General features: G+C 31.9%; 1 protein-coding gene across 2 annotated transcripts in view; it reads left to right on the forward strand.

Annotated features, from left to right (window-relative positions):
• Positions 1-19,290, forward strand: part of LOC118185692 (transient receptor potential-gamma protein-like) — a 438,602-nt gene extending 419,312 nt beyond the window's left edge. For both annotated transcript variants that reach the window (XM_085808683.1, XM_035355739.2), the window contains 3 exons: positions 1,524-1,565; positions 5,781-5,979; positions 12,116-19,290. In XM_085808683.1, the coding sequence (XP_085664809.1) occupies positions 1,524-1,565; positions 5,781-5,979; positions 12,116-13,302 (1,428 nt within the window). In that variant the 3' untranslated portion in view covers positions 13,303-19,290. The remainder of the gene's footprint in view (positions 1-1,523; positions 1,566-5,780; positions 5,980-12,115) is intronic.
• Positions 19,291-20,288: the final 998 nt, after the last annotated feature.

A 20,288-nucleotide genomic window follows, 5' to 3' on the forward strand; every position in this document is an offset into this window, starting at 1 on the left:
TTTTTACCTATAAATGAGACGTGGTAGAAACTTTAAGTACTATTACTTGAACTGATAGCAACTTTTAGTGCATCGTTATGTTCAGAATTTTGATTTAATAACTGCGCGTAAAAACTATGAAATCTTTATTCATTAAATTCTTTCATCATTAATGATCTACTGTTTTTTTCCTTTCATTCTCCTCACATCCCAAAGTTATTAATAGTGAGTATTCATTTTGTTCTGAATGATTCTTCATAGATGCATGGAAATGATAGTAAGACGTACATTTGTTGAGCATTGTATAAGCACATATAGTAACTTGACAGCTTTCGCATTGCACTTAGTGAATGTGTTGTATGCTTAAAATATTCCGCCATTCTATAATATTAATCATGTAACAGATATTCATAACAATTAAAAATTTTCCCGAAAAAAAGATTATCACCCTAGATTTCGACTGTTCATGCATGTGCATACTGCTAACAAAATGCACTCGTCTGCTACGCAACTGGCATCTTAGACACTAGTAAAATCCACGCTTACAGCAAGTCAGCATCTACAATATTTAACATGAAGTGCTGTTTAATTTAAATGTTTTATAATAAAAATTTAATCACCTCTCTACCTGTGTAATCATATTATATAAGTAGAGAGGTGATCAATAATATATTCTTGAAGAACGCTGTATAGACTATCTTAGGATATCAATAACTAAAACTTCTTAACTTCACATTTACCAGCACCCCGTTAGTGTATTTGGCCTCGTATGTTCAAGCTTCGTACTTTTCCAACGTCACAGCAGTATGAGAATTTAATAATGTGTACGCATCTCTTGCCATTTCTATCATTTCTCTGATTTCTCATATCTTTGCAATTAGCTGTTCCTTTTTAAAGCAACACTTTGATGGTAAAACTCGGTTTGGCAGCTAAATGTTTACTTTCTGTAAGAACCGTATTTTGGTTCTGAAATCGCATAATACAAGTTTGAAACCAAAAGAGGAAACACTGTTAAGATTTTTTTTTAATTTCTAACAACAACGATGGCATCTCTTGAAACCAATGCCACTACTGCCTATGACACCAAACTCAGAAACTCAGGTAGTTATTTAAATACCTAAATAAAAGTAATATGTCATATAAAATATTGGTTATTGTAATGTGTCATTCTTTCGGTCATTATGTTAAATTTCACATAAAAAGGAATAGTAATGTGAAACTTTTGGGGAAAGTATTGTTGTTTTTTTAATTGATTTGTATACGAACTTATGCTTACTCAATATAGTCTTGCACTCTAATATCACGCATTAAAACTGAATAACTTAATGAACATTTTTCCGCCGCAGTGATTACTGCTAAAGTGTGTTCTTAAAGAAAGCCTTTTGTATGTTCATGAATCTGAAGAATGCTTGCTTTGGTTTAAAGAATGCTTGCCTGAATCTTGAAAGTTTCTTACTGATCAGAATTAAACAGTGCTCTAAAGTTCATAAATATAATTATTTCTTTATAATTCTAAGCATGATTCATTTGTTCAATGTTTTTAGAGGAAAGCTAAGCAAGCGAGTGAAAGAGACCTACGATACAAGGTAAAGCATTACTATTTTACATTTTTTAATTCATTTTTTAAATGACAAGTAATTCTGCTTCAGTCTTACGCTTGTAAGAAAATGTTAAACACTTTCTATGTTCTGAATTGTAAAATATACTATACCATATGTTTATCACTTATTTATGCATAAGTGAAATAATATTTTCATTCTGTGGTTTAAATGTCAAAATACACATTATATGTATTTCATTTGATAGTTAATATGTATTTTCTTGGTTTCAGTTAGCACTATCATAGAGCGCTATACATTTAAGATTATTCCCTTTCATTGAGTTTATAATGTACAATAAATAACGTAATAAATCTAACTATTCATTGAAAAGCACATTTATGTTTAAGAAAATAATATACTAGAGATGAAAATAAACTTAATGCTTTAAGCACAAAGATAAACTACATCATGTTCCCATAAAAGTAATTACGTATAATCTAAACAGGAATTTTTACTTCTGTTTTACATTAAAGTGCTACATATCTTCTAGAGCAAAAAGAAAATATTTTTAAATACACGTGAGTTTTCTTTTCAACAAAGTACAAAACAGTTACTGGTTCTTGGTGTAAAATATCATTATTATATTATCCAGTAGCACACCTTCCATAAATGTACCTTCTCAATTTTTTATGGTCTTTCTTAAAAAAAACCTCTGTCTTTTATCTTCTAATATTTATGCTTGCAATTTTTTGTATCACAAATATATCTGAATATGAAGGATCGAAATTTCAAGTAGCATATTTCCATCTGGCAGAGTTCAAAATGAAACTCGTTCGTTTAAGATATAATGTAAAATAATGAGAAAACTAAAATATTTTTATAGATTTTTTATACAAAAATAATAACTGATTTTATTAAATTTTGAAAAAAAATTTAATTTTAAAGAAAGGACAACAAAAATACCTATTAATAAAAAGGTAAGAAATTTTACATATTATTACGCATACTGATGAAAGTTGCTGCATACTACGCTTGTAGTAACTCAGCTTTAAAATAATAAATTAAGATTATTTGCTTCATCATATAGTTTATTTTTTCGAGTTTAAACTGCTTCTTGCAGAAGCAGCGTTACTATGCATTCTGCTTGGGCTTTTCTGTACCAGTATTATCAAAAGGTTTGCTACAGCAAGGGAAAATTGAAACCTAAATTAGTAGGGATTAAACTACTTCAATTTCTCCTTACGACATTATCCACTTAACGGCATTTAATAGTAATTTAATATTTTGTAACTTGTCGCTTCTATTTAAACTATTTTTGATTTTACGTTATGCTGTAAATAATGAATAACCAGTTTGGAAGCCAAAATTTCCAACCAAAAGTCAAGTTATACATATAACATTCACAAGCTAGACTGAAATCTTGTATGATTAGCAAATGAAATTTTTATATCTGATTTATTAGATGTAAAAAATATACTAAATAAATTATTCCATAAAAATGTAAGCAATATGTTTGTTTTGAATAAATTTGTGTTGCTTGAATATTCCTAGAGAAATCACTTATAATGTGGAAAGAGAGTAAAAATTACAAATTACTGAAGGTTTCTTTGTTTGAATTCACAAGTGGGTGCCGACGCCAGCCCTTATCTTCGATATAACAAAAACGCATTTTTCAACAGCGTAAAAAGTGAATCATTTAAAAATTAATCTATCTGTAATTTTGTACAAAATTTTATACAGGCATACTTTCATAGCTTAAGTATGAGAGCTGAAATACGTTGTAATGTCAGTGATCTCGAACTCAAATCGCGTGTGAGCTAAGTTAGAAGCTCGCTAAGTGTATATTTTTAGCTTCAGTTTTAAACACAAAAATTTCCGAAATGGCTTGCACATGTTTTTATAAAATTTCGTATTTATACAGAATTTGGGACTTAGAATCGAAATTTGAAATCATTTGGCATATATTTCAGAAAAAGTTCAGCTTTCTATCAGTATTAGAGCAATTACTATATATATAAATCTAATATACACTCAAGAGCCAAAACATTATGACCACCTGTCAATAACGAGTTGGGCCACCTTTGGCGCGCAACACTGCTTCAACCCGCCTTGGCATGGATGCCACAAGTCCTTGATAGATGGCTGGAGACAGATTGTACCAGATGTTGTAGCAACAGTCACGCAAATCCGAGATATTGCGAATTGGTGGTCTTTGACCTCTGAGCTGCCGTCCCATGATATCCAAAATGTGTTCTATCGGATTGAGATCCGGTGAGTTAGGCGGCCAGGACATTAACTGGAAATCAGCATCATGTTCCTGGAACCACTCCAACACAATTGTAGCCTTGTGACACGGGGCGTTGTCCTGTTGGAACATTCCATTTCCAGCTGGAAAAACAGAGGCCATGTAAGGGTGCAACTGGTCCGCAATGATGTTCAGATACCCTGTAGCATTCATGGTCTGCTCTACCATAACCACGGGTCCCAGAGACGCCCAAGAGAACGTCCCCCAGAGCATAATACCGCCACCACCGACCTGTGTATGACCTACTGTGCATTGAGGGAGCAACTGCTCGCCTGGAAGACGGCGTATCCTGACACGGCCATCGGCGGGATGAATGACAAACCGTGATTCATCTGACCAGACAACTCTATCCCACTGATCCATGGACCACTCGCGATGTTCCCGGGCCCAGCGCAGGCGCAGTTGGCGATGACGCTTGGTCAGCAAAGGTACACGAGTTGGACGTTTGCTGCGTAGCCCCATATCCAACAGTGTCAGCTGAACAGTGTGCTCCGATATTTTTCTACTTGGCCCTGCATTGTATTCTGCTGTCAGCTGAGTCACTGTCTAGCTCCGGTTTTGCTTTACCATGCGAGACATTCTCCGACGACCTTTCTCTTTGATAGCGTGTGGACGTCCAACACCATGTCGTCTACTACTGGTTTCACCGTCATTCATCCACTTTTCATACGTACTAACAACTGTAGATCGCGAACAACCCACGAGTCGTGCAGTTTCGGAAATACTTGTTCCGAGCCTTCTAGCCGTTACAATGTGCAAGTCGCTTAGATCCGCAGCCTTTCCCATCACACACAGAAGTAAGTGAAAGAATGATTCTTCAGACTCTCCAGCAGCAATTAAATACCACTTCCACCTGATCACGTGCCTTCCACATCATCCAGGCGCGTTTCATCGGAAAATGTAGGGCTGGTCATAATGTTTTGGCTCTTGAGTATATATCCTAAACCTTACTTTCTAGAAATGAAAAATGCAAAATATAGAACTGTGCCTTTTTTCTCCTCCCTCGAATCACTATACTTAGACTTTTTCATACCACCTGACAACGAATTTTCTATGCTTTGTATCTTTTACGTATGATTTTTATAAACTCGGCTTTCTAAAGTTTTCCGAAATAGCCAACATAGCTCATTTAGTAGCACTGCAAGCACTTCGTTTTATATCCGTATATTCTGTGCAAACTTTAAAGAATAAAATATTTTTATAAAACTTTAACGTCTGAGTATGTTATTTTTGAGTGTCTCCTCAATAAGCAGGGAACAGCACCGCAACTCTCACTGTTATTACAGAGTTCAAATTTGTTGACATGTCGAAACTTAGCAGATGGAAAGATCTCTGTAGAATAACTACTATTATTTTAAGTTCTACTGAGATGAAAAACACTGAGCAACTTTCTTTTGCATTCTCCACATACATGATATTTAACTAGCATTTTAAGAAATACAGGTAACGACTATATTTATTAAATCATTTATTTCCAGTTATTATAAACTGTATTTATTAAATTTATAAAAGATTGTATGTGTTTATTAAATTGATTAAATCATAACCCGACTGTATTTATTAAATCATTTATTTCCATTATTATTGCTTTTCTCATCAAGCTCTTCCTAATCTCTCTCAATAAAAAAGGATTGGAAATAAAAAGAGCAATAATAAAAAAGTAATAAAATCGTGATATGATGTCAGTTTATACAAGAATACGTATTAGATATTGTTTAATCCTTTAACATCAGCATTTTCAATTATTCTAACCTGATCTAACCTGATCTCTTTTAAGCGTACTATATTATATACGTTCTTTTTGTATTTTGTATATTGCTTTTCAAATTAGATTTTTTTTTTTTCATTTTGTGTTACTCGAAACATGTACTGAAGAATTTATAGTTAATGTATGTAATATATTTAAGTACATAAAGGTAGACAATATGTGCTCAATTAAGTAATTTTTTTTACAGAAAATAATGCGAAATCTTGTAAGACGTTACGTTACTAAGGAGCAGAGGAATGCTGATAATCAAGGAGTGACAGAGGATGACGTAAATGAAATTAAGCAAGATATATCTGCATTCAGATTTGAACTTATAGAGATCATGAAGAACAGTGGCTTTAACACGTCTAGTGCCAGCGATCAGATGCAAGGTGGACTCGCGAAAGGTATATAAAAAGTTGTCATAATCTCTTTAGGAGATGAAATTATCATATACAGAAATATGAACGGTTAATGGATAGTTTTACTTTCAGCCGCTCTATCAAAGAAGCAAATGGACATACCAAGCACTCTTTTTAACCCGTTATGAAATATGCGCAAGAAAATAGTCTAAAACTACGAAACACAGAACATAACAGTAACAACTTGGCTAATATGGTAGCGGCACTTGTATTTTCTCTTGTTATTACGGGTATAAAAAGCTACAAGATTTGACTTGTAAAGTATAATTTACAATCTTATAATGTAACTTCTAATTTATCACAATTATACCATACAGAGACAAAGCTTAGCTATATGCTTATTGCTCAGATTTATAGATTTTAATAATTCAGAATTAAACAAAAAGGTATTCGCCGCCATTTACTGGATAATAACTCAGTTAAACTATTTATGCGTTTAGTATGCAGTTATACCTGCAACTAAACTTCAGCCGCCATAACTCTCACCTATCTAAAACTAACAGTTAACAGATTTAAAAAATGCTCTATAAGTCACCAGTACGGCGGGTACATAAAACAAGAAGGGCTGGCTGAATCACTGAATAACTAGAAACTCAAACATTGCCAAGTTAAACTTTCAAACTTTTAGCTACACATGGCAGTTTAAACTTATCCTTATCTGCATTCTGGTGAAGGCTGATTAAAATGTGGAAAAAACAAAAAAAATTAATAAAAATAGCTCGTTATTTAGAAAACTTTACAAATTTACATACGAATTTCATAAATAATATTTTTTTCAGAAATGTGTTTGCATTAAAAGCAAAGCATAAAATCTTGATTTAATAAATAAGTATTCTCAATTTACTCATATGCTGAGTTATAAAATAGTGCATGAATAAAAAAAAGCAAAAATACTTTCAAGAATGACGACCCGATAGATTTGGCTTGTCATTTCTGGAACCCAGAATAATTCCACCCCAAACGAGCACTCCTGCACCACCGTAACGGTGTCGTTCAATGATGTTTTCTTGGTGGTAACGGCTACCTGGAGCACTCCATATGAAAGTCCGGCGAGAATCAGACTGCAAGCTAAACCTGGACTGGTCGGAAAACATCACACAAGCCCACTGTTGCGGTGTCCACAATGCATGCTCTCTACTCCAGGCTAACCTCAGGCGACAGTGAGTTGCAGTAAGTGGAATGCATCTGACAGGTCTACGAGCATATAGACCAATCTGCCCTAAGCGTTTGTACACGGTCTGCCTTGAAATTGTCGTACCAGTGGCTGAAGAGAGCTGACGAGACAGGTCTGAGGCTGTGCTCCGCCTGTTTCTTTTGGCAGTAACTGCCAAATACCGGTCCTCATTCTGCGTTGTAACTCTGGGGCGACCTGTGCTGTAACGTCTACTCACATTACCATCATCTTGGAATCGTTGCCAAAGCCTGGAGATGACACTCTGGGCAATTCCAAGTTCGTCTGATATTTCCAGTTGGCTACGCCCACATTCCAGACGGCCGTTAATTCTACCACGTAAAAATCCTCCAAATGCGTCCTTTGTGCCATAACTATTCGGTTATTGCACTGAAATGCTTATAAAGCACCTTCGAACAATTTTACTTCTTTGCCTGTATTCCTTATATATCACTCTTTTACACTCTCGTCATTGTGACGTACCATCGGTGTCATCTGGTTACTTCCTGAAATTTTCATATGATTCTTGAAGATGTGTGTAGTGATTTTACAGGTGATATATTTATTTTAGAGTTCGATTTCCGCGTGACTCCGAATTACCCTTAATTTTTGGACATGAGTGTATTTAAATTCTGTCCAACAACGATAAACTAGTTTTGCTCTTTGAATAAATACTTTATTTTAAAGATATAAAACACTTGAAATTCAAACAATATTACTCATTTTCTAATATTTTGAAGCGTTAAATCACTATACAATAGAGTACAGGACTATGCTAAGGATTAGTCAAATTTCAGAAGGAAGACAAATAATACATGAATATTTATTCAAAAGGAAGACAAATAATACATGAATATTTTGATCTACACGTCCTTCATTTAATCTATCTCTAGTTAAATCATTTTTCTTCGTAAGAAATTATATACTTTAATTATATCACAAGATTCAGTCAAATATTTCATTTGATGGGAAATTAACAAGGATACCCTTGGTGTCAGACTCACTCAACGAAGATAAGATGGAATTATAAATAATGAGGAAAATATTGTACGCATTTATCAAATAAAAGTTAGATTGTTTTATTTCATAATAACACTGGAGCCATTTTTTCATTTATCATATATACTCTTAACATGTCTCACTCACACGCTGTTTAAAATTAGTAGCCAAAGACTATGTTTCTTGAAATTTGGATTCTGAACAGGTACTTACAGTAACAAAATTTCTCAAAATAATATAGAGAATTTTACAAAAAACAATTTCAAGACTGTGGTATTTTGCATTCTATAGAATTATTACGTTCATATCTGAACACATTATATTATTATATTATTAACTTTCATAAGGTGCTCACTCAGCAAAATGCGAATTAGTGAAATATTCAATACATTTTACCTCACATACCTCTAAGTGAGAATTTGTAGAGATATTCCTAATCAATAGTATCTTCAGTCAGCTACAAATGTAAAAGAGAGTGATGACAATGTAGAATATTTTAAGAGTGATGACAATGTAGACAATGTTTCAGACAATGTAGAATTAATCAGCAAACCCAATAAAATGTGTTTCACAACTGTTCATTAAACTTGCTTTAAAAATCTTTCTTGAATTTATTCGTCAATATGCATTGAAAATTGATGCAAGTATGTAAATTGCTTCTGGAATAGCTTCGCGAATTTTTCGAGCTTACATTTACTCTTTAGCATCAATCAAGTTTACATTAAGTTTTAGAAACTTATTAATGTATAGTAAATATTTCTCTAATGGAAATGTTGACTCTGCACATAGCAAGCGAATATTAGATTCCATATTTTCAGAAACTTTTTGAAGTTGAATTTGAACTTTATATTTATAGAACTCATGAACCAGAACTTTGGGCCTAAGTTACTGCTGAATTTATTTTAGGTGCTTAGTTACATCAAGTGTTAATGCTCGATTACGTAATTTTAGTTATAATTTGTAGCATATTGCTTCATGCATTGTCAAAATTACTTTCATAAAATTCTCCACTTCCCTTTGAAAAACTTTGTGATTGGATGACCATGACTAAAACAAATATACAAGGAAGTGTAGCCTAAAACTATCCTTTCTCGAACTGTATACTTAATAAGTAGCTCGCAGATCTTTTCTAGCAAATTTTTATATTTTTCATTTCCTTTGCCTTATTTTCAACATCTTTTGGTCATATATCGAAGAAGTTTCCGTTAACCGCCAGGATAATCATCTTCAATTTCAGTTTGCTAACAAATTTTGAGTTTCATAAAAAAAAATGAAATTTTGATAAATTTTCATGCTTTGGTAATTCTGTCTATAAGTTTACCTGATTATTGTCTGCAGTTTTCTGTGTACGAAGTAGGTCGTGTTTTTGAAGCTCCATATTTTTGTCGTGGTTATGCAGAAAAATTCCGTGCTAATAGTCGTATCATACATTATCGAAAAGCATTTGGTATATCACATGTATTGTTACGATGTATATGAAAGTTAACAGCGCCTAATTAGGGATTTCGAATTGTGAAGAAGCATTGCGTGATTGCATCTAGGCCCTCTAAAAGTGGCGACGCACATCGACTAACATCGCAAATTTTATCTAAAGAAGCGGGATAGAGCAAAGCTCATTTTGATATTAGTTAGTTCGGAGACAATCGAATAATTAGAATGTTAACTATCCCCAATTTGTTTTTATATACAGTAAGACCCCGCTTAACGCTGTTTCGTTTAGCGCTGTTTCGGTTTAGCGCTCTTTTATTTCAACCCGGGGATTCTCCGAAATTGTGCGCAGCCCTAGGTTTCCAAATAACATATCCGAAACAGTGTAGTTGTCTTTCTTGCTTTGTGGACGCATTTTTATCATTTGAAACATTTGTTGACATTATTGTAAGTTTAAATTTGTATAATACTATAACGATTAATATAGTGACAAATATTATGATCTTTAGTTTTTATCATGGGTGATAATAAAAAACAAGAAAAGAAAGCAACCAGAAAAAGCATTTCACTGGAAACTCAAATGCAAGTGATTAGAAGATTAGATTCTGGTGAACGTCAATCTCAAATTAGTGCTGCATTGATTTTGGCAACTTCAACAATAAGGACAATTCTTAAGAATAAAGAAAAAATATTGTCATCGGCAACTGCAACTACATCAAGCTCTGCAACTAGAATTACCCGTTCTAGAAATAACATTATAGAGGAAATGGGAAACGACTGTCTATATGGATTGACGACGAAATTGAACGCAATATGCCATTAAGCCAATCTATCATAATGCCTTCTTGACAAAAAGGCAGAAAATTGGAAACCCAGAATAGACTGAATGATCTGACTAAGAATTTTATTTGTTTTTAAAAGTATATGCGTTTATATTGTTTTTATTTTTGTAAGAAATAAATGTTTGATTTTATTTTTATTAAAAAAAACATTATTAAATTTAATGCCTAACCATTTTTTATCCGTCTTCCCCTAACCCCATTATTTACATGTTAAGATAGCCTCGCTTAGCGCTGTTTCGCATTACGCTCTACTTCGATGGAACGTATCCCCCGCGTTAAGCGGGGCGGGAAATTCTAGCAATACCCTTTGCGGTTTTTAAGCTTTTAAACACGGACTCCCCGCTGCGAATCAAACGGAGGACATCAATCACAGCGCAACAAAAGGAACTGGAAATATCAATAACTTGGCATATCGTCGGAAATATTCATCAAAATACCATCGTAATAATTTCACCTTCAACAGCTAGCTAAGATGATTCCAGAATTCTAACTTTCCAAGCAATCGGCTAATTAGTTTTAAACTGCAACTTAATATCAATAAATGGACTATTAACAGCAACGAGGGATACGACTTTTCGGCAATTAGGGACTTTTCCTTAGCTCGTATGGCTATTCAGAACGTGAATTCAATAAACTCCCGGTATGGCCCTTGCAGGGCACCGAAGAGTGTTGCTCTAGACATTTGCGGAATACGGATAATATCCGATCAATTTAAGTAAGTCGCCTGGTGTCCGAACCCGCTCTCACCTGTTCACCTATAAACTTACTTTTAATTTCTTAAAATGTCTAGGGAACTAAAATGGTTTTTAGTACCAAAAAGAAAAATGTTTTTATAATTGCAATAGCAAAACAAGAAGTAATTCTCCCCCCTCCATCAAAAAAACAAAAAAAATCTTTTAAACTCATGTGAAAGTTGGAACATAGTTTTAGGAAGAGACTTGTTTGGATATCATTGAAAAATATTAATGATGCAAGCTTTCGCTTTGCGTAACTAAGAGCAAACTCAGGTTCTCAGGAAGTTTGACATGTTTATTCTGCGTGTCATTCCGGTTTCCCAAATCTGTAGGAAAGATTTTCTTTGAAGTAATAAGTTTGCATACAAATTATTTGTTGAAGTTTGAGAATTTTTAAAAATATATACTGCCAAATACTATGTCAAATTTCACTTGTAAGTATGTTAAGTATCCAAAAACATGTTTATGAAGTAGAAGTCAAGACCTTGCAACAGACTTTTTTAAATATTTAACTCTTTTCGTTACATCTTTACATAGAAACAATAGGCAAAAATTTACGCACAAACATAAAATAAGATTAAGACTTGAACGCTACGTATTTTTTAATAAGGAATTTTTATACTCTTAGTTTCTAAAACTGCATCCTGCCTAATATAGTAACACCTTAGCTGAATTTGCTATTACACTTTGTTCTGATTATTCAAAAATAAATCATAAAATCATCATTTACTGGCATTCTTTACCAGTTAGCATCAAAAGTTGAAACTCGAAAAAGGCGATTTTAAAATATTCTAAATTGTATTCTTGTACGTAGATGAGACTACTTCAACTTGACCTCATCATTCATTTTTTCTTTTGCTTGTACAGCACCGTTAGACTGTCATATTCTGTTAAATTACGTTTTATATGAATTGAAATATAATCTTTTTATTTATTTTTGCTTTCAGGAACAGGAGGAAAGAAAGGCCGTCAAAAAGAACGCCGTCTGATGAAAGGTTTTGACATTGGAGTTGTGAAACAGCCACCTAATAAGGCAAATCAAAAATCAGACGTTGAGGCAGCAACGAAGTCCCCTAGAACACATTGGCTTAAGCTGGCTAACTTAGCCAATGGAAGAAAACAAGCTAAAAGACCACAGGGTGCAAAATGGCCTTACAGCGAAAGAAATTCTCGCAATTCTAAAAGCAAAAACCAAGACAGCTTAAGGAGTCAAAGTATGGAATCAGTCAGCTCAGAAGTGACATCAGAAGCAGAAGCTACGCACAACGATACTACCTCTAGTGAATCTTCGTTGAGCCTTACTGCATTGGTCAGCGGCGATCCACTTTCAGAAGCTGGAAGCAATAATGGTGTAACCATTGTTGTTAGCGATGATGAATCGATGAAATGCGACCGTGCTACAAATACGGATACACCAGCTCGACAGTGGTCAAAGTTAACGAAAAAACTAAATGCGCTCACCTCTCTTACATCTTCACGCTTTCGAATGGCCTTCCATGATGCAAGTCCTGAGAAGGATCCACAAATGGACCACCATCATACAGCAAAATTACATCACAGCGAAGCTACAAAGAAGGCTAAAGCTAGACGAACGGTAAGCGCGCCAGCACCAAGTGCACATCCTAAGCATCACCCCTTAGTTATGAGGCCTCAAGGAAAGACGCCATATGCTTCTATTCCATCTGTGAGTGTCTCAGTTCAGAACAATGCTCATAATATAAGCACTCTGTCTGGAAATATAGGAAGTGTTGAAGAATCACCTTCAAGCGGTAAATCAACTTTAAACTCACCGTCTTCCCCTAAAACGCCTAAAATGAGATTACAGGAACGCTTTCCAGTGCCTACGGTTCACATCGAAGAAGAAGTTCCCGTTAAGGGAACTTCATCTAAAAGGGCATCTTCCAGAAGGAGCAGCACCATAACAAGGAAAGATTCCGACATTCCAATTGCCTCCTCCACGCCCGAAAATACAACCCCGACTGTTCCCATTGCACCCCAAAATCAGCCTGCAACTCCTATAGCAACAAGTCAACCTGTAAGTCCTCATAAGCCTAGTAATGGGACTCTGGGACTAATATCGACTGTTTACGGGATTGAACCTGTTAACAAAGAAATGAGAACTGGCTGGATATGACTCGGAATCACTTATTAGCGGTGCCAAATCAATTATTTTTGTATGAATTTCTTTGGCACTTAAAATCGAAAAAAACTATGTTTACAGAGACAGGCCAATAGGCAGTTAAAGTACTCGTTTAATATTTTGAAGTTTAGATTTCCTTTTTAATAGAATATTTATTTGGGATTCAGTTTTAATCATCACAATGGTTCAAGTTACTTTTCCCTAATATTAAAAAAAAAACTTCTCCAGTAATTTTATAAAGAAGCTTCTTGTATGATCGTACTAATAATTTCTTCAGAGTCAGCTAATATATTTTTTCAACATCTGTCAATTAATTCTGTCTTAATTAGTAGTATTACTTGGCCTAATTCTATTTTTTGAAAGTTAAAATTTAATAAACCAGAAAAAAATGCCATTATTTCCCATATTTCTCTCATTCCAATTATATAATTATTCATTTATTTCATTCGCAAAATAATAGATCCTAATCTCATCATAACAAAACTAAGTAATTAAAATTGAAATAATACTTTTACCTTTTACAACATGTCTACTGGCCAGTTTCTGTACTCAAATAAGGCCTATCTTTAATACTAAGGTTGTAGCTACCAAAATGCTGATTAATAGGACGTCCATTCGAAGTTAAAAATGAGAAACATAACTAATAAACACTGATTAAAATGCATAGAATAATTTTAACAAGAAACAAACGTGTGCTGTTTTGACGAATACCACTGATTTCTTGTTGTGAGATAGGAAATATAAATATGATGTTTTAGATGCTTAAATTTTTGCCTTGGGGTTGTAATTTTTATATTAATATTGAGAAACATTTCTTACCTCAGATGTCCTGATGTATACAAACCTTCCGCAGATAAACTCATAAAACTAACCGCAATACTACTTCCGTTTTATACACATCTGATAAAAGCCTTTGAAAGTCTATGACAGATTTTTATGAAATATAAAAAATCATATCAATTGCAAACAGTGATGTGGTGATAACTAAGAAATGTTCAAAGATATGTGACTTTAGGACTGTAGTTTAGTAGTAACTTTTACAGAAACAATATACGAATAAGTATTTAATAGATGCCATAAATTTAATGCCTCAAACTGTGCGATTTAGTGCAACTGAAAAGCATTTTTACAGTAATGCTTTTTAGACATTGTTTCTGTAGACAAGAAATGTTTTGTTTCATTGCAAAAAAGTTAATTATTACGAAAATACCTTGATTTTGCTCTTTACCTGAATTCTAATCTCATTGTTAATAACTAAATGAGATTAAGTATTCAATTAATCAGCAAACTCACAAGAACAGGATTTTAAAGTTTTCCACAAAACAATAAACTTGCTTTTAATAATATACCGTAAATTTTATCTAAATTATTACATCCCATTTTAATGTAAAATGGAGTCTAGGAGCTTCATTGTTTGCATACTGACTTTTTTTCTCAAGTAAGAATTTCGTCTATTATGTCTTTTCTCATTTCATCATCTTCATGGAAACACTAAAATAATTCACGTTTCTCCATTTAACATCAAATGTGTTTTTGAAGATTATTTTTGCTCTTAATGCTGCAACTGGCAACGGCATTCAAATACTGACTTTTTAATTTTTCTCATTAAGACCAGCACTGTGTTTTTTTAATGTAAAATCTTGTACAATAGCTGAAAAACTATATTCATTAAACAAAACGTAAAAATGTTTTAGTTTATGGTGCGGTTTGCTGGATGAACTGGTGAAACTTTTACACTAAAAACTTGTTTTTCAAAGTTCTTAAAAAGTTCCAAATGTATAACTAAGATTTCTTATAGTAATTAAATAAGCGCAAATTCACATAAAAATATGTTAATGATTTTGTCTGATTTTTCTTTGATTGACTTTGTTTTATTTATGTTTGAATTCCAGAAGGCATATTCTGTCTTGCAGAATACTTAAGAGTCAAATTTATTTTGCTTGAGAGCTCAAATCAAACTACACAATAAAAGCTTTATCATAAGATACTAATAACTAAGATGTGTTATTGGTAAAACTGTTAAATAAGCTCAGTTATAAGCAGTTCAATTACGCTGTTTTATAATTAGCTCTAAGATTTCAAGAAGTTAAAACGATTATTAATATGCTTGAAGACATGCAACGAAAAAACCATTTCCTTGGTTTTCGACAATGTTTGCAGCAGTATTATTTTCCGAAGCAGTTGAAAACGAAATGCCAGTATTTATATTTTAGTGAGTAGTTAAGTCTGTAACTTCTGAAATGGCAAAGGGGAGAAAAGTTGACTGTCTGAATTCTGCGAAGTATATCTCTGCGCACACTCTATGCAATTTTAAGAAAATAATTTTATTCTATGCAACTTTTTAAAAGCTTTCAGATTAATTAGTTCTTTTCAGCTATGAGAATATTTTGAAATATTCTGCTTTCAGTTATGCTTGATACATGTAGTGCGTAGGAGCTAAACAAGCTTTTCATACTAGTTACGACTGATAATCTAAAAACAAATAAACAGGCCATGCAGTTATATAATGCAACAATTATCACCGCTTTTTATGATTTTTTTCTTTCACTAATTATTACGCTTCTGAATTTACAAAGTTCAAAATTTAAGTTCTGATAAAAAGTGAAGAAAAACGACAGAAGAAAACCATTTATTTTATACCATAAATTTCAATTTTATGGTTACGGAAGAAGTACTTCACAAATATTTTACAAGCTCCATAAATTTTTTTAAAAATTGTTTGTTCTTAATTTCAGCCAAATGAACTTTACGTTCTAATAATTATGAAAAGAAAGCCAGTACAATGTTTTTATATTCTGTATTTGTATGAATAGCTCTGTGCTTAAGAATCGTATTAAATTTAACAGAACAAACATTTTTACTTAAACTAGACCCTGAATATATGCAACTATTTAAATTTACTGCTTTATCAAAGGTTATTCTTTTCGCAAATAATCAAAAAATCTTTGCATTATATCTATAAACAACATATTATTTTTCCTTAAATGGGCATTTTACATAGCTCTGAAATGAGTGGAAAATTTCTCAGCACATTGCTCTATCACTTACTTTGCATAAGCTAATAGTTAATAATGCTAATTTAATGAAGTTTATCATGGTTATACAGTGTTTGATTCACGTTATGTTAAAAATCGCGTATCATTTCTCCTTTCAAAAGTTAATTTTCGTTGCGAACTTAATACATCTAATAAAATACGACGTCATTTTTTTAACGTTAATGCATTTAGTTGTACATTAGACTCCTCAACATAGCAAAGATATGACTATTACAAAATATTTATATACTTTTATTTTGAAACCAGATAAGCCCTAACTTTCTTCTTATCCTGCAGTGATAACTCTAAGTTACCTCCTTCGACAGATGAAAATAATTTTGTTGAAGCAGTTACAAATTATCTAATTTTCTAAAAGATATGTCAAACTTTCCATCATTTCGAAAGCTCAAACCTTTTTACCAAAACATACACATCATGAAATTATACCTCTTTAACTCGAGTATTTTTAATGTTGAAAGTTTCCTTTTTTTTTTCAGAATTTAAGAGTTCAATACTTATATTGTTGAACTATGCTTAAACATCTGATATTGTTTTGTAGTCATTGCGCATGATATTTAAAAAGGTATAACTTTTACCTTTTTTTTTTTTTTTTTTTTTTTTTTTTTTTTTTTTTTTTGCATTTTCTCGAAATAACTGTTCCGCTGGCCAAAAAAATTAAATGATTATTTCAAAATAATTGTGATAAGAATTTCTGTACATTTTGCTAGTGGTGTCCAACACATAGTGTGAGCCACTTCAGGCTTATACAGCCTTTTAGATTTGCTGAATATGGATCGTTTTATCCTCCAAATGTTTATCCCTTTACTTAATTGGCTGATTCAAGATGATTGTTACAAATAAGATAATAGTAACAATTAATATTAATTTAATATTATTTTGACCGCTTCTAATAAACAATAAAATTCTTGGCATTCATCTAATAATAAATAATTCATATAATATTAAATCCAACAAGTAGTCAAAAAAGTTTAGTTTACAATAAACAATGTTGAATTTTTTCAAAAGCTAAAGATCATTTAATTACATACTCATATATTAATATTATATCGCCTAAGGACAAGTTTCCGAAGGCTTTTTGTGCACTAGAAATAAAAATATATTATTTTATTTAAGATTCCTTGCTAACATGCTGCTTTGAAAACAAAAGTGTTAACAAAAGAAAAGAAACTACATGTGTTGTTTTCGTAATGTGCTATCACATGACAAATTTGAAAATTCGATTTATTATAATTAAAGTTACTTAAATTAAATTACTTTATGAAACGTAGTGGTGCACATTTCTAAATGATATTTAGAAATGTTTGCGCCCGCTTTTATATTTTGGAAGATTTTTAGAGGTTAGGTGTTATCTGCTGTACTGTATATACTATTGAACATGGAACTGTTATACATGGAACTGTTGTGAATACATTTGCGAAAACAGTTTTCAGAATTATTATTGAACAAAAGTAAAAAAGATCACTTAAATCATTATTAAGTATGGGAGTGTGAACAAAATTAACATCCTTGTTTTTAAAGGGCATTCAAATGCATAATTCATGGCCATAAAAGCATTTTCTTCTCCAAACTTTCATACCATCAAAGTAGTATGAAAAACCTATCACACATTTAGTTTTATGATGTCTTTAGAAGAAATGTGCTTACTGAATTTCTGCAATTATTTAATTGTAGACAGCTTGGAAAAATGACTCAATTAATTCCAACCACCTGCTGTAAATATTTCTTTTGCAAAACGAATTAGTAAAGAAAGAGGAAGGAAAACTTTTTTGCTCAGATGTATAGTTCAAATTACTTTTAACTTCAAAGAAAAGGAGAAAATAATTCATCCGAGTGTTTCATAAATTTGACAAATCTGTAAATTTCTCAAAATTGATACTTTAACGAACAAAATCAAAAGCTTTAGTAATTTCTCTTGTCTTTGAATCAATGAACAATCAATGAATTTAGAGAACTCAAGACAATTACATTTCCTGGAATTCAAAGTAAATTTCGAAACCCATTTTCTATTCGATTTCAGGAATAATAATCAAAAGTCTATTTAAATACTTAAATATTAGCATACATATTATAAAATTCAAAATAATCGAAGATAACGTAAAACTAATATTTTTTGTTTTCAATAGTCTTTACAATTCATACTAGATACCCCAAATTTCTCACGTTTATGAGAAATTATGATGCCACTAGAAAAGTAATATTAGAAATAGAAAATATTTTAAAAAATGATGCATACAATGAATGAAATTGATTTTTAGTCTTGAAATTTCATAATGAAGAATGTAGATTAAGTTTTCCTAACTGGCATTTTGATGACTGAATTCCTTGCAAAAAAAGCGATTAATAAACCAACAAAACATGAACATGAGATTTGAAAAATGAAATTTATTGAATTAATTTTCGTTTTTTCAACGAATTTCGTTAAGCCTGAGTAAGTAAGAAAATTTGTTTAGAAAATTACCTGGTAAAATACTTTCCTATTATTTTATCAAATGTAACTGCACATTTTTATATATAGACAATAGACTGAAAAAAACAATAATAAAATAAATAAAAGATTAAATTTTTTTCAACAATCAAAGTGACTCGTACTATGGCAGAAATTGGGCACCACTTGCACGAAATGCATTTGAAATTTTTAGTGATCTATTTTCCCTAATTTGTTATCTTTCATTTTTGGTACAACTTTTTCTGTATAATGTTTATCTTTTCATAACATTAATTTCAGCACTGCGAGTGATAATTATAAGAAAATTGGCAATATAGTATTTAAGTGCCTTTTTTAACCCAATTTTCAAGCATATTGAGTTACTCTTTTCTTGTTGTTTGAAAGGAATCTTTTGAAGTAACCTGATATGCAAATAAAATTGTCAAAGTAATGAATTTCATGCCCCTTCATGTCAAAATAAAAATCAAGTTATATCATGTCTTTCACAGTCTGTTCTAATGATAACTTTTATTCCTTTTCTCATAGCACACCATTTGAACTGCAAAGCTTCTTTATTTATGAATAATTTCCAAAACCATCTCTTAAAAACATCTGTTTACATATTTCATACTTTAAATTAACAGTGTACTATTTGTAAACACACTGCCAAAGAGCAAGCAAGAAATGCTCTCCCAAGAAAACGGACATTCCCTTTTCTTTGAAAAAAATGCAATACCATTAATTCATTAAATTACCTTTAAATCTCTTATATGTTTATACTTCTAGAGAATAAGAGAGGTTCACTAACTCATAACATAATTTTCATTTCTAGAAGTTTCAAAACTCTTACATGCGTAAGCAGGAAATTGTTATCGAACTTCAAGTGCTGATAAAGCTAGTTTAATATTAAATACTGTTAACATGAGATTAAAAAAAAGGCGATAACTGTTTAATCAATTTTCCATTACTCTTATGAAATTAATTTTCCCTCTTAAAGGAAGAGTTTGGAAACAAAAAACACTTGAAAAATCTAAAGTGCGAAACAAATTGTTATGAGCTTAAGTCTCTTGAACTGTGTCATTAAGCCATGCGTTAGAGTTACAAATTACATAACAGGCAGTCTTCCGTAAATGAAGTTATTCTAGTTAATTATATTATTCTATTAAGATAAATTGTGCCCATTCTCAGACTTTTTTAAATATATTACTTAAGTCTATTGACTAAATGAAATTTACTATTTGAAAACTGCAAGCCAACAATCTTCTTATTTCAGGAAATTAGATACAATGAAAGACAGTAAAAAAATCACATTACAAATTACATTGCAATTACGACAAATAATAAATACAAAGACAATAAAAATAAGATTTAGATTCTATTAATTTTGAAAAACTGTTTAGTCCCTTGATCATAAATATTATCATGCTTTAAAAGTAATTTGAGATGCTCTACACTTCCCCACATTCTTATTATAAAATTCCCAAAACTGCTACTTTGGC

This window comes from Stegodyphus dumicola, chromosome X1 (assembly GCF_044657685.1).
Source record: "Stegodyphus dumicola isolate Sdum_Otavi_A_Nest chromosome X1, ASM4465768v1".
Lineage (NCBI taxonomy): Eukaryota > Metazoa > Arthropoda > Arachnida > Araneae > Eresidae > Stegodyphus > Stegodyphus dumicola.